The sequence below is a fragment of the Serinus canaria genome, chromosome 1A, assembly GCF_022539315.1.
Source record: "Serinus canaria isolate serCan28SL12 chromosome 1A, serCan2020, whole genome shotgun sequence".
In the NCBI taxonomy this organism is placed as follows: domain Eukaryota; kingdom Metazoa; phylum Chordata; class Aves; order Passeriformes; family Fringillidae; genus Serinus; species Serinus canaria.
In genome coordinates, this window is record NC_066314.1 from 23,822,277 (window position 1) to 23,845,641 (window position 23,365).

Sequence of the window (23,365 nt, forward strand, 5' to 3'; positions counted from 1 at the left end):
AAAAAAAAAAAAAAAAAAAAAAAAAAAAAAAAAAAAAAAAAAAAAAAAAAAAAGTGCAAGTGACATCCAAAACTTTGCTAGAAATCAAGAACTCCAATTGTGCCAAGTGCTTCAGCTGATAAGTCAGGTCAGCTTCATCTGAGGAGTCATTACCCCTAAATATGATAGAGCACACCATTTTGAAAAAGTAACAGAATAGTTGATTTACTTAAAAATGGCTTTATTGAAGCGATAACTTAATAAATTTGATATTCAAGGTGTAAAGTTGTCTCACAGACTAAAAATTAACACAACAAGAAAAAACATAAGTAACACAGATTTACTTATGTTATCCAACTGGTAGAATTGAACCTGAAGGAAGCAATTCTTTTAAGATAAAGAATTAAGACTATCACAGGACTGAACACAGAGAGAAATACAGTAATAGAGTACTTCACAGTAAAATACCTCTTTATTTGGAATATATTTAAAACTAGTTTTTTATTTCAGGTAAGAAAAATAGCATTCTGACTTTTAGTCAGTGCTGATTCTGATAATTTGCAACATTCTAAACAGCTAGAAAAGTTATTTGCACCGTTGTTGCCCGTTAACAATTCCCCTAACTGTCCATTCACTGCCTTTTTTTACCTTGTTCTTAAATACGTTGGAAGAAATTCTTCAGTACTGTTTGTATTTAGATCTTGGTTCAGACTGACAGACTGACTTGACAGTGACTCAGCATTTGTTAATATCTCACATGCAGCTTTTATGAGCTAATTTGAAAAGAACAACATGGCTCAGGAGCTGAACTACAAAGACAATTGAGAGGGCAACTATCCAGGAAGACTGCGGTAGAACAAATCCCACTCTTCTACTATACAGTTTAGTACTGTAAAGTAGCAGCAGTTTCTTCTATAGAACTTCTATACCTCTGTGTAAGAGAGCACTGAAGAACAGAATACTGGGATATTGCTATTAAACTTCAAACAACTAACTACTTCATATGTACATTTTTATACTCAGTACAAGTCTAGACTCTCTTGCTATGTCTTAACTTGAAAGTTTAAGGTAATTAGATCATGCTGTAAACAAAGACATAAAACATTTGCTTTACTGGTTTAGGAGTGTGCATAAACACCTGCCTTCTAAAAGATAAAAACGCTGTTCAATTTTAATTTATGAGCATATAAGTAGGTAGCATATTGTAAAACAAGTTTTTATCTAATTAAAAATGAGATCTATACATTTCATGGAAGTGTTATACGGCATTTGTAACAAACTCTATGTTTTTAGGTACCTGACATCCATTTTCAAAATGAGATAAACAGCGAAAGAGTTCTCCAAACAAATGTATTAATTTTTGGTCTTGGAATTTCTTCTATCCTCTGTGGCCAATATGAAACTAAAATACACCTGTTTAAAGTAGACTTCTATATGCAGAAGTTTTTTCAACGCAGGTGAAAACAATAATGATATTACAATCCCTAAATATACAAATTTGTGGTTGTTTCAAGCAGAATTTTCAAAACATTTAGAAACACCAAAACCAGGCTACATCAGGAAGCAATCTGATACTCAAATAAATAGAAAATCTGCGTTTTAATGTCACATTGAATTTTAGTACATTTCAATCCAAAAAAAAATAAACAGACATAGTAATGAGTACAGGATTATATATATTACAATATGCCTTGCTATAATACATTTGTAGCTTTATGATAAAAAAACCTGGAGGGCAGATGGAGTTCGAGCTCGTAATTATGAGAACAAAGCATTAAATGCATTTCTGGAGTAAGTACTTTTATTTCATTTCAAAACCTTTAAACAGCTTTAGACCTTGGCCTTTTCTTAAAAAAAAAAAAAAAAAAAAAATTAAAAAAAAATTAGCTACCATGGGGCTAGCAGGTATGCCTTCTAGGTTTAAATGATACAGAAAATGCTTTTCCCAATTTTACATACAATGAAAGGACAGGTGATTTCAAAAACAGCACCTATGGCAAACTCCACTTTGACTTTGACCTAGAAATGCATGTTACTGATCTTCACAAGGAATCCAGCAAATTTTGCAAGTTGTCCATTTCACATTAAAGCAAGAGGAAGGGTTATCATATGCAAAAATATTTTTTCCAACTGTTCTTAATGTTTAATTGAAAACTAAAGGCATGGTCTCTTCATTATAAAAAAATAAAGGTACAACGGAAACTCTAAAGGAAGATATTCAGCTATAGTGAAGTTGCAACCCTCTGAAAGGAAGGAAAAAGAAAAGAAGTCAATTAGCTAAGCTTTGTGCTCTAACCAAACTACTTACAGTGATTTTCAATGGCAAAAGCCCATGCTGACTGGGTGATTTGACAGTTCCAAATATTTTTTGTAATAATTTTTATTTGTATACAAGGACACTAAAATGATCCAGTCATGCAACGTTCACTTTAAGCATTCTGCATCTCTTTTCCAATTTTATAGCTAAGGATCTTGTTCCAGTCAATCTTGGTGCGGGTTACTGGCAACTGTCGACGTAAGGCCTTGAAAGTAGTGTCCGACATAGTCTGGTAGTTCTCACTGATAGCAGTCTGTCAAACACAAGTCATGCAAAACAGACAGGTGAAAAACACAACGAGGATGCCACATCAACATTCTGTGACTCGGTGGCCTGCTACTTCCTAAACAGGCCTAATAAAAACATGCTGAATTGAAATAATACTTAATGAAGAAAAGCTGTTAGATATAGATTGAGACTATGTGAAAAAAATGAGACATGTAAAAAACCTGGCCATGGCCAAGGTGTTTCAGCAAACCACAGTGTGGTTAATCAGCAGCATGAATAAAATGCTGATCAGAGTTAGCTCATACATCATTAATTCTAGACAGAAATGTCTTCCACTGTTTTTCCTGTGGGGAAGCTAAAGTCAGTCCACAACATTATTTGAACTTGAATATAATGCATATTACAGATATTTCAAAACTTTTTATTAAAGAGTATTTCTTTCAAACTGACAGCAGTGTCTGAAATTTACCTTATGTTCAAGGCCTAAATGAACATGCATCCACTTCTGCAGAGGGTATCTAGAACAGTTACACTTTTCTACCTTTAAAATGACTAATTGAAAGAGGTAATGCCTATAGTCATATTTAGCAAGGCTGTCTGACAGAGCAGCCTCTGAACAGAATCTGTACAAAAATTCCACTTAGGGAATGCACTAATGCTTTATGACATCAGAATTGCTGATACTTAATCATGCAAGGAACCTTTCTGCTCTCAAAAGATTGCTTCTGTTGTAATGTTAGGCAGGTGAGCACAACCACGTGAAGGTGTGAAAACGCAAGACAGAATTAGCAGCATGTAATCTATTTATATGATATGCATTACCTTGCTGGTTATAGAATACAAGCTCTGTAAAAGTATATGGTAAGGCTATAAACATGGGTAAGAATACAGTATTTGTTTCAACATACCTGATACTCATTTTCTGCAGCCTCCACAATTTTTATAAATTCCTTCGCTGTCTGGGCTTCATTCTAGGAAAAAAAACATTTGAATTAGGTCTGACATAGGACCAGCTGGATTATGTTTTTCCTACAGTTATGAGTGATGCCAAACAGACTCGATGAGAACACTTGACCATTCAGTGGCTAAACCAAAACTGACCATTCATCCAAAAGGCACATCCCATATGATGATGATGACAATAATGATGTTAGAAAAATAAAATCGAAGTGCAGCAAGTATAAAGAATACCATGAAGGTCATTAACATATTTTTATTAAGAATTCTATGGTGTGATAAAAAGACAAACAGAACAGCATTTGAAAAAATTACAGTGCCCACCCAGGTCTCTAAAAACATGTGAAGTACAGATAACAACATTATCAATACTACATTTCCAGGATAAATTCAAGAAAACTTCAAGAATGTCTAACCCAGAAGTTAAAGTAGAATATAACCAAGAAATCAAAACAGATTTGTATACCACTAAACATTCTGAATCTGGAGACTAAGCTGAGGGAAACACTAGACCTTATGTATCTGGTATTCCAAAATCATCCCCAAATACATTTTGCAAAAATGAAGGCGCAAATTTCATCATGACTGATAAGGTCAGAAAAGAAACTGTTTGAGGATGCAAGTGTGTGGTTTTTTAAAACATAAAATACGCCCCATCAGTCAATCTGAAGGTGTATTTGCTGAAGTGCTGAAGAGAAGTCCCCAGCAGGAAGTGAGGGTTCATGAATTTCCAAACTTTCAGTTAGCACTGGAGACATTCCTAAGAGTGCTTTTGCAGAAGCTGTTGAAAGTTAGGAGTGTTTTTGTCCTCATTCCTGCAAAAGCAAAGACTTGGAGAAAACTCTAACAACTTCAACCATAACTGGTTCAAAGTTTCAGTGAAGCTGCACCTAACAGCTGTGAAAGTGCTCTTGGACACAGCAGGAGACATGAAAGGAGGAGGCAGAGAGCAAGCAGATGAACAAATGAAAAGGTTTTGACTTTTCAGTGAACTGAGGAAATGCTTTCAAAGGCTTTGCTAATGAAGGGAAAAATTCAGAGGTATGAGGTCTTATTTGTCTCAGAGGAAAACAAGGGATAAGAAAATAACTTTCAGCAAAATTATTCACAGCTCTAGCAACAAGAGAACTCTTCAGTCATTTATTTCTGTTGTGCCTCTTAACGATTTTTAAATGGGTTCTCTGACAAACAACAAAAAAGAGGAGTCACTGAGGGTCCTTTTAATCTACCTACCATTTCTTCTCTGTGAAATAAAAACTTGTACAGCCTCTGCCCTCACAGCCAAGGTTACAAATTGGTAACCAGCAGCAGAGTTGCTTTTGTTTTAGCTAAGTTATGTAAAACATGTTTTCCTACTCATTGGTTTGCTGCTGCTTTACTGAATTGCAAAGCAGGATTAAGTTTCTTCCCAACAGTAAGAGAAGCAAAACCTACTGACAGGAGAACTGCAAGTGGTCCCTGAAGCAACTCTTATTTGAGGGAAACACTAAATAGATCCCTTTGCTCCAGGGAGTCAGAAGTAATTTTATATCTACAGCTCCAGAAGTGTTATCAGTTGGCACCACATTCCCCATTTTTTCTGGTGCTATTGCAACTAAAAAGCCAACAAGCCTTGCTTTATATTAACAAACAATGATCTTTATTGATGAATTGAGCTATTGAGCCAAACTGGCCACTGCTAGTTGTTACCATTAAAATACTTCTACTGTTCACTTTTACAATTTCTCTTTGCCAGCTTAATCTCAATGTCTTAAATTTTATTAAAAACACTCCAACAGAAAATCCTGCCATTTATAAATGCCATTATAGACATTATTTCAGAAGCAGTAGCTGTTCACAGTGGAACATTATCAATTCTTAAAAAATACATCTGGTACTATTTCCAAACAATTTTTATTTCTATTATTTGCTCTTCATTACTATAATAATCCATTTGGCAAGAAGTTGAAAAAAATTATGCTTTAAATAAGAAGTGTGCTATGGTTCTCAAGTTGAACCATCTCTGAAGGGGCTTTTTGTACAGAGCAAGACACTGACAGCACCAGTAACAGACAGAGAAAATGAAGGGAGAATACTCCTTGAAGAAGCTATTGCTTCTCAATTGGTACCATTTGTTTACTATTCTAGCATACTTGTCTTCTTCCAGTGAGCAAAGGAGACAATCTTCTAGAATGTACAACTAAAGTCAGTTGTTTTAACTCCAACCTCCATATTCAAAAATTCATTCTATAGGTTATTCCGCAGACTGAAGTTTAAATACAGCAGAAGTGCAGGAAGACTGACAAGCTAATTAAAGCATTTAAATCAAATTAATGTAGCTTGTGTAAGACACATGCATTGATCTCTCTTTTTCACTTTTTTTTAAAATGCTAGCTACGTGTTAGGAGGAAGTAGCAAATATTACATATAAAATATCTGTAAATTTGAACATTAATTTCCATACATGTAGAAAAACAAACTTCTCAAAACTTGAGCTTTTCAAAACCTTGCCTTTATTCTGAAATTAAAAAAATCACTTCAATATACCCACTAAGGTCCTTAAAGGTCACTTACAGACACTGTTAGAGAATCTTGTATGTCTTTATGGCTCACCAGCTGAACATTACCATCTTCATAATAGTGAACCTACAGAAAATTAAACAAAGAACTGCATATCAAGTTTAGGAATCAAAAACATGCAGGAAAGTCAAAGTGTTGTGTTATTTATCATAGTAAGAAACCTATACAAAATAGTCAAAACCACATACAGAATGTTACAGAACAAAAGCAAACAGGAAAACCAAAACAATGTAAAAATTACTGGTTTTGAGGGGGAATACCAAACAGGCTAGTCCAGGAACATGATTTGACTTGATGTGCTTTAAGTAGTATTTCAAGCAAAGAAGTTTAGGTTTTGGTTAACATCATGAAGATGACAACACCTCATTTATGTGACCTTACTAGAAACTCTTGAAATGAACAGACTAGACCACTCTAAATGGTGAAGACATATTTAAAATCATAATAGTTTTGGGAAGGTATCAGGATATAATTCCCCAAATCGTCCCTGTTTTCTAGGGACAGTGCAATGTTAAGTGTCCCTTCCTGGCTCTGTCTGGGTTTGATATTTTCCTCCATTAGATATGTCTCATAACAAATGCTGGTATTTATCTAGACAAAGCAGTTCCCAATGTCAGATAGCAAAGCAGAATGAAATTATTTATGCTTGAAATGCTGTATCTACAGGACAGCTTCCTTGATTATTTTGAGAACACTAAAACTCTACCCAAGCTAACTTTAGTACTTTTAAATACAGTTGGGACAGATATGAAAGGGTTTAGTTCCTAATAAAACTGTCAGAAAACTTAAAAAACAGGAAGCATATATAAAACTACATATGATCATTAACAATAATTGATATTAAATCTATGCAGGTCATTGACATTTAAATAAGTATCTTTCAAGAATTTTTACAAGTTTGATAAAGTCAAGATAGTCAACATAGCTGATGTTATGAGAAAATGAAACATTTGCGTCTCACCCTTTTAGACAACACAACACAGTTTTGAGATTAATATTAAACAGTATAATTTCCTTTGCATTATGATTATATGTGCAAAAGACCCTCAACTTTATAAATAACAGAAAAAACATGACACACAGTAAGACACGCATAATGAAACGTTTCCTATAGGAGTAAAACATTATTTCCTGTGATTCATCTTAAATGATTATTTTGCTTATTGCCAAATACTTGTTTTGGAACAAAAGGTATTAACCTATACAAAAAAAAAAGTTTCTTTTCAAATTAAACATTGCTGGGTAAAACATTTGCCAGTCTTTTTCAATTCATTTCCTAAAAGATAAGAAGTGCTTACTCAGTGCACAATTCTAAGAACTCCCAAAGAAGCAGCAGAACCCAAAGAAATATAAGTGTTCCCCCTTGGCCATCATGATTCACTGCAGAGAGCCCAAACCTCCCCTGTGCTCTGAGGCCAACACCAGCACAAGCATCTTATCTGTGTAACTGAGTCACATTCTTGGCAAACACTCAGACCTAAAAGCTTAGCAGAGATGGAGAGTCAAATCTTATTCTGAGATGTGTTATATCTTAAAATACAAGGAGTAACTGTTCTGTACTATACCTCACTGCTGACATCCTTCTAGAATGCTAGGTCTGGGCTCAGAAGACTACAAGAAGGAGGATGCTTATGAACAGAACCTCTTGGAAAGGTTAACTAAGGAGGGATGAGAATAACAAATTATCTAAGAGATAAAATCAGTAAGCAGTACACTCATCATGGTTTTCCATGCACAGTTGGAGCATGTTAAATGCCAAAGGGACTTAAGTTTTAGTAAAAGCCTACGCCTTTGCTTTTGCCCTTATATATAATGAAAGAAAATTAAACAGAAGAGATTGTGACAATTGAGAATCTCCTACATCAGAATTAACAGAATTTACGAAGAAAGAAATAAATTGTGGAAGTGATCTTAAAAATACTGAAGACACCTGAAGATAGCAGGTGATGCTGCAATTTCTCCCAACTTATTAAGAAAAGGTCTTAACAGAAACAGAGCAATAGTGTATTGCTGTCAAAGATTTTGCAATCAACACTGAATTCCAGTACTCTAAAATTACAGTAATACTGTAGAGGCTTCACTTTCTAGAAAAATATTTTGCTCCTTAAATAGAAAAAATTAAAGTGATTTTTTTGTTTTGTGAGGTAAAGAGAGAGCATTCCCACATACACTGAAGAAATTGTACACAACTTCTAAAAATTTAAAACTGAGTTCAAAATTCCTTGGTGAAACAAATAGTTACTACACAAGGAAAAAAGCAGAACTTTTCATCATTCTCGCGAACACAGATTTTAATGAATAGAAATAATGACTTGATTAATTATGTGAAATAGTACTAAAAGACAAAATCATGTGGTGCCCAAATGGAAAAGCTGAATCTGAATGAATTCCTCGTTCAGACTATTATTTTGGCTGCTGCCCTAACCTTTCCAAGAATTAGGTGGACACCTGCTTCCTTGTTCTGGAAAACCTCTTAAGACATTAACCAAAAGTGCATGCTGTGGAGAAAATGTCTGCTTTGCTGCAAGTTGGATTTAAGTAACAAAGAAGGGTTGAGAAGCCTACAAGTTACTTAAAGGGCTGCTTACCATGACTGCTGTGACCTGACACATAGTAATGGCAGTTCACATTTTGGCTATCATTCCAAATGTTGGCACCAGCACGGGAAAGCATTCAGGGTTCCCTTGCCTGGGTGATTGTAAACACAGCTACCACATCCCAAAATAACATCCTAGCCTCAGGCTAGAAAAACATTCCTTTGCATCTTGCTTCTGCAGTCATCACTGAGCAGTAAGGACAAGCAAAACTCATGGGGACACAAAAGCAGCAAGAAAAAGAAACTTGACTCTGTTGTGTAACAAAAAAACCCTAATAAACAAACACCCCCCCCCCCCCAAAAAAAAAAAAAAAAGGTACTACATAGAGAGTCAGAGTGCACTAAGTTTCTAGTCCGTGATCCCAGAAGTGTTTCAATAAACTGCTGCAATGTATGTGTACACATTCCAGGGAACCAATCCAGAAAGTCAAGTCTCCCTGCCTACCACATGACAGTCAGACTTCCGTTGGTCTCAGAACTTCTGCCTGCTTGGAATTCCTCCTTTCTGAATGCCCTAAAGCCAACAGGAAAGCCAAATTCTGAATGAAGAATACACAGATTCAAAAATTTCTGATGGTGGAATTGGTGAAATGAAAGGTTTCCACCTTTCTGAACAATATGATAACATTAAAAAAACGTCACAATCAGTTAAAATGCAAAAAAATTCTACTTCAGAACAGGCCTAACCTCAGGAAGGGCTTGTCTCACTGAATTCAACAGGAAACCAAAGAGACGTATGCCTAGCTGAGGTGAATCCACATTCATAAGTACACTGAATCATTACATTAAGCACATATTTTATGTTTTTAAGGGTTAGATAAATATGCAAATTAAGTTACTAACACTTACGTGAACGAGCATTGCTGCCTTGCTTATTGTGTCCCCATTTTCCCTTAACATATTTGATACACTGGCCTGAGTCTCCCTTGATAACGACTGGAGACTTTATGGCTCAGGACACAGTTTGAGATAAGCATACCTGAATTTTCAAGATGCCAGCCACTTGAGTGGTTGAAGGGGTGATTGTAAACTTCCATTCTGACCTCCAACGGCCATTCCTTAAGAAAACAGTAAAACAGAAATTGGATGTCACCCCATTGGTTATGAAAAAAAAATCCCAACGTACAACTCATAGTCAGAGAAGGAAATTTGCAGTGCAACTACACATGCAGAAAATCTTCCCCTAAAGATTCAGCATCATAATCAGTCATGACCAGAACAGAACTGTTACCCAAAATATTTAACCTCAGTTTTCGATGTGGATCAAGGAGATTTATTATTAAGGACCTTTTAACAAGGGACTTGACTTCTGAAAATACCTAAAGCCTCCAATGTTCTTTCTCTCCTGTAGCATTAGTTAGGCACACACAGTCAATATTTTGTTTCTAGGACCTGGATGTTTTGCTTGATCAGGCAAAGTCACCTGATCCACCTCTGGCTATCAAAAACATGCATGGAAAGAATATTAAAGTAGCAAGACTTTCTCCTGTGTTTAACTGTAACTAGGCCTTTCAGCTCTTCTAGCATTTCCCTTCCAGGACAACTATTTCCTTCAGTTTCCTTCCACAAATTCAGAATCCTTGCCAAAATGCCTAAAGAGAGTTTCAAACACCTGGAAAACAGTATGGGGAGTAGCTTCACCTGATTTCTTTCCTGTAAACTAGACATCTTCTTATTTAGCAATGAGATTAGTGGATTAGAAGGTTAGTACTATAGAGCTGAATTAAGAAAGCACTGCAGCAGTCCATGATTTGTCTTGTGTTTGCACTTAAAGAAGGAAAGAAAGTTGATAGTAGGTGTTCCAATGCTGCTAATGTCAGGTGTAAATTCCAGTGCATTTAACAAGGGGAGAGAAAGATAGAAAATATTAAAATTAAGAGCTACTAACGAATCTATATAATGCCACAGTAACTAAGCTATAAAGGCATAGGTTATTACTTCAGACAGTATCTAAATTATCTCTGAAAATATAGACTAAGACAATTAAGAAGCTTGTGGGCATTGCTAAGAAAACTGAAAGGATTGCCCAACTTAGTAATACTAATACTAATGGTAACTAATGGTAACTAATGGTAACTAAGCTATAAAGGCATAGGTTATTACTTCAGACAGTATCTAAATTATCTCTGAAAATATAGACTAAGACAATTAAGAAGCTTGTGGGCATTGCTAAGAAAACTGAAAGGATTGCCCAACTTAGTGACACTAATACTACAAGTAGCCTTATAGACTGACCCAGTGATTATGAGAAAGCTTACATGCTGGATTATACCTCAGGTACAATTCTAGTTTTTGAATGCCAGGGATTCAATGGCTAACTAACAGATTTGTTTGCTTCTCAGCCAGTCTGTGGTCCCTTGAAGTTAACATGACCACAGTTGGATCTACTGTGGGATATCATTTTTGTCCTTAAGTTGCTATTAAAAAAAAAAAAAAAAAAAAAAAAGAAAAAATTCAAGTTCAGAAGGATTTTTCTGTAGGAAATGCTATAAGGTAAAAACAACACAATTTCTTTATTTAGCTTGGCCAACTTAGAAATTTTTGTAAGAGAATAATTTTCCTCTTCCTTCTTTAATAAGCCATCTATCCTACTATGTTGATAGTATTTCAAATAATCAGAGTATTTCTCTTTGGTATATATTGGTATATATTGATTTTTTTATCACCCAACAAACTTACTCCCATAGTAGGATGACAGACTTGCAAATGCCTAAAAAGTTGGAACACCTTGGGAATAAGTATTGGCTGTGGCTTGGGCTGGGTAACCAGCCCTACAGCTGGATAACTGAGGAATCTGGAATCCATTCCTCAATCTCTACATCTCCCAAACCAATGTGCACTTATTACAACTTGCTAAGTACAAGCACTAGAGTCTGACTACCCCTGAAAAACTCTTAAAAACATGGTCAATATTTACCCATAGATGCCCAATCATAACTTTAATAAAGAAAACTTTCAAGAAAGATTTTCTTCCTCCATAAAAGGTTGCTGCATATCTGTTCCTCTTCTTAAAAGACTATAAAATTAATTATTTGGAATATCAAAATTCATCCATACTTCCAAACTAAAAAGAAAACCAGTATTATTTAAAGTTGCTTCTAATATTGATATAAAACATGCAGACTAAACTAAACTTGTCGAGTTTAATTTAGTAAGAAAAAATATTTATTATCTAAGCAAATTCAAAAAAAAATCAGTGTACTGGGCAAATTACACCTTCAGAATCAAAACCCAAAGATTTCTGTAGTTCCATTTATTACTTGTGGGATTACTAATATTAACTGCAAGCAGATGCAAAATAGCAAACCAAATCATGAAATAGCTTATATATGCAGTTGTCAGAAGAAAGGTATCTTTAGGATATAATGTTCTCAACCTATTCTTGATACTGTGACATTTTAGGTCAACTCTGGCCAGTTTCCTGTATGGAGCTATCCAAAGTTCATTCCAGACTGTGGAAAACATCACTGAACCAAGTCCAGGAAAAGAAAACAAAAAGCTGCAGTTTGTAAGATTTTATTTAATCCAAAATCACCTATATCTGTCTAACCCCAAAACTGAACACTTAAGTCCCACCGTAAAGTGATTTTTGGTCACTTTCTTTCTCTGAGAAAGTCAAACTAAAAGGAACTGTTCTTATTCTGTCAATTAAAAAGGAAGCAAAACAAGCCAAAGCAACTGTATTAGGGAAGACAGCCATGAGTATTGGTGTCAGTGTGATAAACAGGAAAATTAACCACGTATGTCATATGCGTAATATGGAATTTTGCAAAGTTCTACAAAGGAGATACAGGTACACAGTCTGCCATTTTACTTACCACAAAGGAAGAGATTTCTACAGTTTTGGCAGAAAAATTTGGGAGTGAAGTGGAAGGAGAAGAAGGGTCCCAATCAAGATATGCATCCACCTTCTTCTCTGAACTAAGTATTATCAGTGTAATGGCACTTATTCGTTTTGCTGTATTTTACTGTCTGTGGATCCATACAAAACTTACCAAAAATTTTTTGCTTGAAACTGATGGCTCTCTATGCATGCAATAATGGTTTGCTGTCCATCAATTGTTTTACCGTACACCTTAATGAGGAGAAAAAAAAGAAAGAAGCCAAAAAAAAGAACAGTCAAAGTTTGAGTAGACCTTGGTCAAACTGCTTAGATATCTGTTTCTACTATTGTTACATAACTAAAATTTCGTTTTATAACCATTATGGTTATACATAATATTCTGTACATGAAACAATAAAGTATTTATTACAATGCAGAAAATATCTAAGATTAAAAACCTGATGGCCAATCAACGGAATTTTATATATCGTGAACCCCTTTTTCTACCACTACAGGAATTCTAAGCCTGTAACAGTGACTACTAAGACAATTTACATTTATTACCAGCTGGGTTTCAACCATCAGTTATTCTACCAACTATATGACAATTTAAACCTGTACAGAATAGCAAAAAGGGTGGGTTTGGTCCTCTTTTCTGCTTTATACCCCCAAATCAAATACTACTAAAAATTATCTCAGCAGGCATCCAATCTGGTTTCCTTTTTTTCCTTTACAGGAACTGGAACTCATCTGACTGCCTGGAAATCCAATTCAACTTGTTAACTCAGCAGCTGATTTACTTTCTCCTCCCCCCCCCCCCCCACTTAATTTTTCTGTCACATCAACATAAAGCACAGATCAGCTATCAATAGATAAGTTTGCTGAGATTTAGTCATAGGGCTTGTAACAGCAAGCAAATACTATTTTAGTCCAGACTAAGAGGTTTTATTTTAAGAAGCTATCAGAACCACCAATTCTGGTAATAAGAATACAGCACTTGGATATAAAGGAGACATGATGGAACAAAAGCACTTTGCTTTACTAAGACAGTTTTGTCAGTAAATCAAGCCAAGGTTAAACATTTCTATTTCATGGAATTTTTCTCCACTTCTAAGCAACCAGCCAGACAGCCAAGATCAGCAGGATCAACCTGCAACAGTCCACAAAATGTCTAAATGCATCAAGAAATTTAAATAAAAATGCTCAAAGACAGAGGTAAATCTTCACTATGACCCGCAGTAACCATTCACTAATAATCCAACAGCTAAAACATTAAATATCTGAAGTTTTCCTGCATTTCTCATGAACCCCCAACAGGAATAAATTTTTTACAGTCAAAACTGCCTGTCTTTCTGGTTTACAATAATTCCCTTTTAAAATTTATATCTATCTATATTGGTACAGTGGTTATGTAATTTAGCACTTACTGTGCAGACACCATTTGGATAATGTTCCTTCACATATGCTTTCATTGCCGTTTCAACTGAATTTCTCCAGGACTCTATGGCATTTTCAACTTCATGGGGTCTAGGATCAGTAGCCTCCTTTCTTAAGTGATCAAATTTAAAAGAAATCTTGTTCTTGGGATCCAGAAATTTTCCATTTCCCAAATCACCATGTTCTGTTATCAAAACCTGTATTATAAAATTTAAATTTCATTTATATATATATATATAGATATATATATATTATATTAGATGCATTAAACCATAAAATTAGTTAATAACATTTGCTATTCAGTGAAAAAAATAAATGCCATGCCAAAGCTAATTATATCCTGCATTTGATGGGAGTTTAATCATTAAAACTTACATTTTAAACAGAATATGCACACAGCAAGAGAGGAGAAGGCAAATATGATACACTGCCTCAGAAAAACAAATCTTGAATCTTACTCTCTTACTGCAACAAACCATGCAAGACAGAAATTCATGTCTTCTGCTACTAACAATGGAACAAATAGTTTTTACAGCTACTAACACTGAATTCAGCCAACACTGCAGACTAAAATTTCAAGCTCTTTAGATACCCCTTAATGATTAACTTATGGTACTGGTACTACTGAAGGTAGTACGTTTTTGGTAGGGCAGATGCATTTCTTTTCATTTCCTTGCCAAGAACTGTTCCAATACCAGAATATCTTCAACAGTTTAAGGAAGATTGCAAGTATTTCACTGTATTCATACCTGTTCATCGTAACCGTCAATTTTTACAGGAGTAAACTGGTCCAAGTTGTACTGTGCAAATGCACTACAAGAGAAAAAAACCAACAAAAGCCTGCATCAAGCGCAATCTTTTTACTTAGTAGCAGTTAAGGGATATAAATAATAGCTAATAATCTGGGCAATGATGCATTAAAAAATTATATTAATGCTTTACCTAGCAGGCCAAAATTCTTGGAATCATTTTAGTGATTGCATTACAGATTCCAACTGCCATGACACAAAAATTTACATTCAGAAGTAACCTGATGTAAACAAACACCTAAGCTTTATAGTAACTTATAGAAACTGAAGGAGCAGATAAAGTTTAAATTCCACAGGGATCCAACCTACTAAGCCACATATCTCCACTCTTACAGAAGAAACTAATTCTGGCATGAAAGTAGAGTAGGCATAATGCTCTGATACAGAAGTAGGGTCTAAGGATGCAGTATCTTACAGATGTTCAAGTAACATCTACCATGAAACAGAAAAAGAAGTTGCTCTAATCATTAGGATACAATACAGATCTCTGCTCTGCAAAGAATTTCATCTTGATCAAAGATGCCCAACACACACTATAGGGTTTTACTTGCCAAGCACACATCTTTAAATGAACCGCTTACTGATTATGCAAGTCCTACTGAAAAAACATCTTGCTTTTATGCAGCTGAGTATGTGATATCTGGTACTTACTGGGCTGCTCCTTCCCTGAGAAGATTGTCATTATTAAGCAGCAACCGAACATCTGAAAGGAGTATTTACAACATTTAAGTACAATTAACTCAGAAACTTTCAGTCACATAACAAATACCAACAGACTGTACAAAAAACCAAAAAAACCCCCAAAACAACTCCATATTTTATAGGTTTCACTGAATAAAATTGAAATAAAAGTATAGAAATGGATCTCTTCCAAGACAATCTGGCAAAGAGATTTAAGCTGTATTCTACAGGCTCTAGGAATCTGTCAATCTAGTTTTTTGAAAAGCTCTGAATGAGAACAGCAGAGAATTCTACCAAGTTTCCTTTAAAATGTATATGACCAACTCCCTCTCCCTATATTATTGTTACTGTATTCTCATAACACTGATATGGTATGCATTGAACTTACTGGGTTTTAAGTCCTACCGGTTTTAATCTCATTCCTAAAAAAACACTTACTAGGCAGCAGATTATACACCACCATAGCATTTTATCTACCATGATACAAGAACATATGAATATAGAATAAAGTCAATACTCTCCTCAAAATTCCTTAATATTTATTGCACAGCAAATTTCTCATTTATGAACTTGACTTTACCAGACACTGTTTGAATAACAATTTAATTCATTGCTCATTAACAAACCAATCCCGAGTCTTGACAGAACATATTAAACCTCTTTTAAATATTTCCAAGGTATCATTCAAGTGAAAAGTAAAAAAAAAAAATCTGGAACATATTTAAGGTATTTTTTTCTTTAAAAAACAAACAAGCAAACCCTCCTGAAATAAACCAAACTCCCCCACCCAAACCAAAACACAAAATACCCTAAAGGAAAAAATCACCTCACATACTCAAAAAACCCCCCACAAAACCAACCAACCAAGTGCACAATTTTCTAAGCTTTCTCTGTCTATTTAAGGAGGCAGCCTAAATCTCATTGAACACTGGTTAGGCATTTGTGATCTAATGTTCATTATGTGTTTTCAAACACATGGTACTCTGTTATTGAGCAGGTAGTTGCAAGTATGAATTAGCATAACAATTCATCTATAAGCAGTACTACTCCAAGAAATTTTAATAATCTTCAGAAAGCTGAGTTAGTAAGCTGCTCACTTCAAAAATTAACTACTAACTAATCTCAAATAATAATCAGCTGGCGACAGTTTAACTACGAACAAGGTACTTGTAAAAGCATTGCATTCTTTAATAAACTTAAGCTCTCTCCAGTCTGACACAAACTATAGGTTTAGTATACCAAATTCATTTTTTACTTAAATAGCTTCAGAAACATTTGTAATCCACAACTATAAAGTCTGACTTTTTATACTATATGTATGCCCAAATATCTTGACGACAGACAAAACCCATTTTTTTTTTCAACAAATAACATCTTAGGTAAAGTTCATACAATAGTTGAAAGAAGCTTATTTTAAGTTTCCTATCAGTTTACCAACACACTCAGTAAAATGGAGTGTGCCCAGAATTTAAAGGTTAGAAATATTTGGAGGTTAATAGTCTTTCCACACCTGGCACTAGGCAGTAGTCTTTTGTGCATTCAAGGTTAAGTACTTGTAATAATATTCCTTCTTAAAAAAAAAAAAAAAAGGATCATTTTAATTTCTGCAAGTTTAATTTTTGTTGAAAAATATAATTGTCTATCAAAGATGAAAAATAAGAGTATCTGTTTTCTAAACAGAAACCTTTGCAACTGTTAATTCATGACTCATTCAAAACAAAGCTCGTTCTCACATCACAAAGAAAAGTAGTACTTCCCTTGTTTTGCATTTAAACTTCAAGCTGTTTTGTGACTGCAAAGCTCATCTTGCCCAGCTACAAAACCAGCCCTTATAGCAAGGGAGCTGCTACAATATAAGCTACATGAAATTCAGGAGAATAATTAGCAATGCAATTTTGAATATAGATACCTTAAATAAAAGGGCAGAGCAGACAGATACTCACCATTGAACACCTCATTGAATTCCCCAGGAGGAGCATGAATTATGAATTTTGCTGCTATACGCACCTTAAAAACAAAAACAATCATGTGGTTATATATACTTGCATTCATTCCTATTCAAAGCAGTTATGCATTATGGAGTTTTAACAGCCAGACATGAAACTGTACAACTCCCACTGTTTCACATATTTGTTCACATGATTTCAACTACTTGGTCTTTATTAAAAACACAGACTATAAAGTTCCACCTCTTCAAACAGAATAGAGATTATATGAGATGGAAGCAGATGTTGAAATTAAGTCATTCATGTTTTCTTTTACTGGCAAACAGATGAATATAACAAGTAAGATTAACAATATATTTACAATCTATGCCAGCTTTCAGTCCATGGGTGCCTGGGAATCAATACAGAATCCAAGAGAGCTAAAAACCATGATTAAGATGCATTTGATCTTCAAAGCTTCTCTTCCAATTTTACTACATATCATATGGTTCTATACTTTCCAAAAGGTCCACACTGACAGATTAAAATTAAAAACACTGCATAGATACTAAAGCTCATAATTTCACTAAAGCTAGTAATTTCACTAAGGCAGGTAATTTCACCTGCATCTACCTAAGATCTTTTAGTACCACACTACCAGCAGATGAAGCTTACAGAAACCTTTGAGATCTTAATTAGTAATTAATGGCCTTCAGCCACAGCTTCTTGCAGAGCCAACATGGCATAAGCCACTAGCTTCACTGAAAGTATGCACACCTGCCCTGGCTTTCTCTCTTCTTCTGCTTGCACAAGCTCATTGTACAACAGCACAATGAGCAAAATCAGGAAAGTTATTGCTCTTTCTTTCCAGACCAGGTCCCTGAGCTGGTTCGCTACACTGCTGCAGACACATGTGCTTGCAAAAAACCCACAAAAATACTTTCTAAATGTGAAACAACTTTTAAACTTCTCCACTAAGTGACATTCTTACTTGCAGATTGTCACTTAGTGCACACACTGATTCATTATTTTTCCCTCTTGCATTGTTAAAGGCACCCATTTTAAAAACTAACAAACTAAATATTGTTTCCCCAACTTAACCTGGCGAAACTTCCTAACCTTTACAGTTATCCAAGTTCACCTGACTCTTAAAGCTCTCTTGCATCCTCGATATGCTGTTGCTATTCAAATACAGGATACTACTTGAAACAGAGTTTCCCTTTCCAACACCTTATATCATGTATCTATGGAGTGAAGAGCTGGAAAATTCAGCACCTGGGAGCACTGCTTGAAATTAAGGAGTTTGAGAAGCATACATTTCATAAGAAATATCTAAAAATAACCAAAGAATGTATTAGATTTGCACATTTCTTGTATTTGAAACTAATAAAGAACTGTCTGAGCATGCTAGAGCTCTTGAACTGACAAGAAAACAGCTTTTACAACCGAGGGTAGCAATACAGCCAGTGCTTGGGCCCCTGCTTCTGGACAGGGCCCAAATTTCAGACAAGGGTCTCCAGGAGAGGTGGTTCAAGTTAAAGTGTCCTGGGAGAGCACTTAACTGCCTCATTAGCAGTGCTGAACCCTCATCAGATCCCGTGTGACCAGCCCGGGCAGCTTTCAGATCTCTAACATAACACAACCATTCAGAGCTGGATACTGGAAATGGAAAAGCTGTCAGTTCCCAACTTTCTAACCTTAAAGTTGCATTTTGGATTGCAGACAGCCTTTGTCTAATACCTCAAATGCCTACCATCAGAACTCCTCTTTCCATGTAAATATGAATTTGCATTATACTGAGATAAATGCCACAGAGTTCACTCTTTTCCAAAGAGACACAGAGAGGCAAGAGGACTTCTATGGCTACTTATTAAAGCAATTTGGATTGTCTCCTTTGAATTAAAAGAAAGTAAATCTTATCCACGTTACCAACATTATCTGAATCATGAATCCCCACACTCCTCTACCTCTTGCTGAAGTCAAGGCACTGTACTCAGCTCAATGCTTGAGCCAAAGTAATATAAAAATGTGAGCCAAAGCTAATCTACAGTATTATTAAAGCATTTATGAAGGACAAGGGCAAGAAGAACAAGACAGGCTCCAAGATTCCATCACCACCGTATTTTATCAAATGACCAATTGTGCTGCTTTTGGCTGGGACAAAACTAATTCTCTTAACAGTTGCTGGTAGACAACTGTGTTTTGGATTTGTGCTGAACACAGTGTTGATCATAGCTGTTTGTGTTGCTGCTGAGCATGGCTTACACAGGGCCAAGGCCTTTTCTGCTTTTCATACTGACACATTGGCAAGGAAGTCAGGGGTGCATGGGAGGTTGGGAGGAGACACAGCCAGAGCAGGTGACCCCAAGGGATATTCCACACCATATGAAATCATACTTAGCATATAAAGTGGGAGAAGAAGGAAGAGGGGGGGAGATTTCAGAGTGATGACATTTGACTTCCAAAGTCACCAATACATGTGATGGGGCTCTGTTCTCCTAGAGATGGCTGAACCACTGCCTGCCCATGGGAAACAGAGAATAAATTCCTTGTTTAGCTTTGCTTGCATGCATACCTTTTGCTTTCCTTCTGTCTTTATCTTAACCCATGAGTTTTCCCACTTTTACCTTTCTGATTCTCTCCCCAATCCCACTGGTGGGGCACCAATTGAGTAGCTGTGCGGGGCTTGGTGGCTTGCCTGGCGTTAAACCACAACACCAATTAACAGGGTCACAGATCAGCCCTGAAAAGCAAGTATTTAGTTGTGTGATTTCAGCATGACTGTCACTGGGCTGATTCCCAGCTCAAGATGAAGGAACAGCAATTCTTGATTCCTTGACTTCAGGTGAACAGGACTGCTTACCCCTGCCAAGGCCAGGTTAGCTCTGGGCAAGCAGTGAAACAAGACGTATAGACATTTGGAGTTTTGAAATAACAGGTTCATCAGTTCTGGGCAGGCAGCAGCTATAGAAGCAAAATTAAGTAAAACATAGGTGCCCAAACTGCACCCTGAATGGCCACATGCTTTAAACCAGTAACAGCTGTAAGGTGAGACATTAGGTCAATAAGAAAACTGGGCCACTACCTCTTTTTCCGCTGCTTTGGTAATATAAATCTGGTTTTGCTAATTTTTTCACTATCAGTAAGAACTATTCTCATCAGTCAGATTAGCTACACTATAAGTAATATTAATTCAAAAGCATTCAGATGTAACAGATGTCCTCATGACAGACCAACCTAGACATTACTTTTTACAAACATTTTACAAGTAAACTGAATTTCTCACTGATAGTTTTTTGTGTGAAAATTCACCACAGATGAAACGTTTTATAGAACAGATAAGCAATCATACAAATTTGCAAAGAATATCTCATCAAGTAGAAAGGATATTCATGTTTACAAAAGCAAAAAAATCCAACATGTTTTCAGAAGATGAGAGTGTGTCAGCTAAGACACTGTATTTTGCTCACCTGCCTTTGTGAAGCCAATTTAAAAGTAATCCACTTTCCTTCAGCAGCTAAACGGAATTAATTTTTCTTTGGTGAGTATCTGATAAAGCCATAATTTCCCCAATTAATACATACAGGAAGCCCATATAAAAGAATCAAATCCAGTAGTCTCACTTGACACATTAGAACTGAAAAGCAGTTACAGATTTATTGCCACTAATTTTTTCCAGAAATACATGCTCTAAAGGAGGCTCCTGTTTTTCAAACCCAGTCTGATATTGAAGGATAAATGAATGCACTTCCATGAACTTCTACAAAATGAAGATCTCCCTCTTTTGGCAGCAAAAAGCCTCAACTATCTAACTTGGGGAAGCACAATTTAAAAAAAGGGGCAGTCCATATAAAATATTATATTCATGGGCAACTAAAAAAAAAAGATAAATTAAAAATGCACATAACCTGTAATACAAAGTGACAGGCAAAAAACTAAACTGTTCTTAAATCAAACTGAGATAAGAAGTTGTACCTGCTGAAGATAGTTTTAAGAAAACCAATCAGGTGCATTAGAATTGCAACCAATGCTGATTGTTCAATGCATTGAGACTTCTAAAAATTGATTTGGCTGACAAAACCTTTTTCCATTCAAGAGAAACACACCTTTACACACAGTACAATAAACTTATACATGTATCAGCAAGTAACAAGAAATTGTTACAGTTGAGTCTTCCTTTAGAAAACTCAAAGACATAAAATACCTGAAGTTTCTCCACTTACTACTGTAGTTACTCCCAAAACACTACCCAAAGTTCAAGACAGTGTTTTATTGATGTAGATTTGAGTTAGTTTTCAGCTTCAAGTCTTCAGAGTAGCAAGAAATTATAAACTTCGGACTTCACTAATCCAGAACATCTGATCACTAGTGGTTTACAAAAAAAAAAAAAACCAGCTCTTACCACAAACCTGTGTAAGGAACCATGTGTTTTCTACGTTAAATTTCTTGAATGCAAAAAAACCCCATCTGCACATGTTTTTTTGAATTGTGTCTTTATACAGGTTTGAGCATTAATTTTGACAAATCATACAGAAGCTGACAGCAAGTTTAAAAAAAAAAGTATAAAAATGACTTCTGAAACACTGAGAAGGGAAGCATTCCCCACTGCAGCCACTCTCTTTATCCAGTTTTCACATTTACACCACTCACAATCTTGCTTAAATTGCAGCCTTCTCTCAGTAGGTAAGAGCTAACAAGATTTACTATCAGAATTCAAGTGAAGCCAAATGCTACCTATCACATCAATTAAAAGTTTATCAAACCTACAAGCTTATTGATTTTATACACTATTTCAATTAAGGTAAAAATTCATACAGAGAAGCCTAGCGAAAGAGAAAAGGATGGGATTGTTGTATGTGATGAATACAATTATTAGGCATTATGCCTAATTCTTTATTCTGCTAGGGATTAAAACAATTGATCTATTGAATTCCTACACTCAGTTACAACAATATTTGCAGTTTTCAGACTACACAAGCAAAGAGCAATGTAGTAATATACAGATTGGTGGCAGTTATGCTAAATCTACTTTTTTTCCATACTTCTGCCTTTATTTCACAATATAATTTTTCTCAGTGCCCATCAGGTACATAAGAGAAATCCTACCCCTCTATCTCTTCCAGCCTCAGACATTTTGAAGTTAATTGAATTTTTAAGAAGTTCTACATAGCGGCTTCAAATGCCCCGAGCTCACTCTTCCTGTTCCTGCCACATGAGAAGTGACACTGGTTGGAGAAGCCCGACCCTGCGCGCTGTCTGTGCCTATATATGGTCAAGGAGAATGAATGCGCTCCCAGCGCAGGGCTCCGCAGTGCTACTGTCAGCTCCGCCAAGGCAGCTCGCTCCTCCGACTCTGCTGAGGTGCTTTTTTAAACAGCAGAAGACACATTAAAACTCTCCCTTTTCCATTTTTCTTTCCCTCTCTTAACTCGACTGAAAGACAGTTATTTCACAGTTTTGTTTGCTAGGCAGGCACCCTGACAGCGCACTCCTTCAATCAACATCCATGCTGCACAGAAAAAACATGCTGATAAGCAGGATACTGTGAAACCATATATCAACCTTACTCTTTTCTATACATTCCTTATTTCAGATTCAGAAATTCAGCTGCGAACTCTCGGCAGCAGAGAGATCCACCCCTTCCTCTACAGTCCTAACAGGTTAAAGTTCACTGCTCCACAGCAATAAAAATGAAATAGTGAAATAGATACTAAATTCCCTTTTTACCTAAGAAATTGCATGAAAATTTGGGGGGGGGGGGGGAAGGGAGGGCGTGAAAAAGATTCCCACAATAATTTGCACTCAAAGACAACTTTGTTACTAATCACAGGGGAATAAAAAGAGCTTTCCAAAGTTACTTTTATCACTGTTACAGCAGGCTCAAAGCATGGTACATCATGCATTTATACATTCTGGATTCCTGAGGGTACCCTTGTTATCTTACCACACACAATAAATCTCCCACTCACAGAAACCTGTGTTTGGCAAAAAAAAGATGATGAGATATCATATCCAGTAAGGAGCTCCAGGAACAGTAGAGACTAGAGAGCCCTG

At 35.8% G+C, this 23,365-nt stretch overlaps 1 protein-coding gene across 1 annotated transcript in view; it reads right to left on the reverse strand.

The window, feature by feature from the left end:
* Positions 1-1,559: 1,559 nt before the first annotated feature.
* Positions 1,560-23,365, reverse strand: part of CAPZA2 (capping actin protein of muscle Z-line subunit alpha 2) — a 29,713-nt gene continuing 7,907 nt past the window's right edge. Inside the window, exons 2-10 of the mRNA XM_030238131.2 lie at positions 17,330-17,393; positions 15,357-15,408; positions 14,646-14,709; positions 13,887-14,093; positions 12,632-12,711; positions 9,616-9,694; positions 6,035-6,106; positions 3,433-3,495; positions 1,560-2,549 (exon numbers count right to left, since the gene is read on the reverse strand). Coding sequence (XP_030093991.1) covers positions 2,409-2,549; positions 3,433-3,495; positions 6,035-6,106; positions 9,616-9,694; positions 12,632-12,711; positions 13,887-14,093; positions 14,646-14,709; positions 15,357-15,408; positions 17,330-17,393 — 822 coding nt within the window. The 3' untranslated portion in view covers positions 1,560-2,408. The remainder of the gene's footprint in view (positions 2,550-3,432; positions 3,496-6,034; positions 6,107-9,615; positions 9,695-12,631; positions 12,712-13,886; positions 14,094-14,645; positions 14,710-15,356; positions 15,409-17,329; positions 17,394-23,365) is intronic.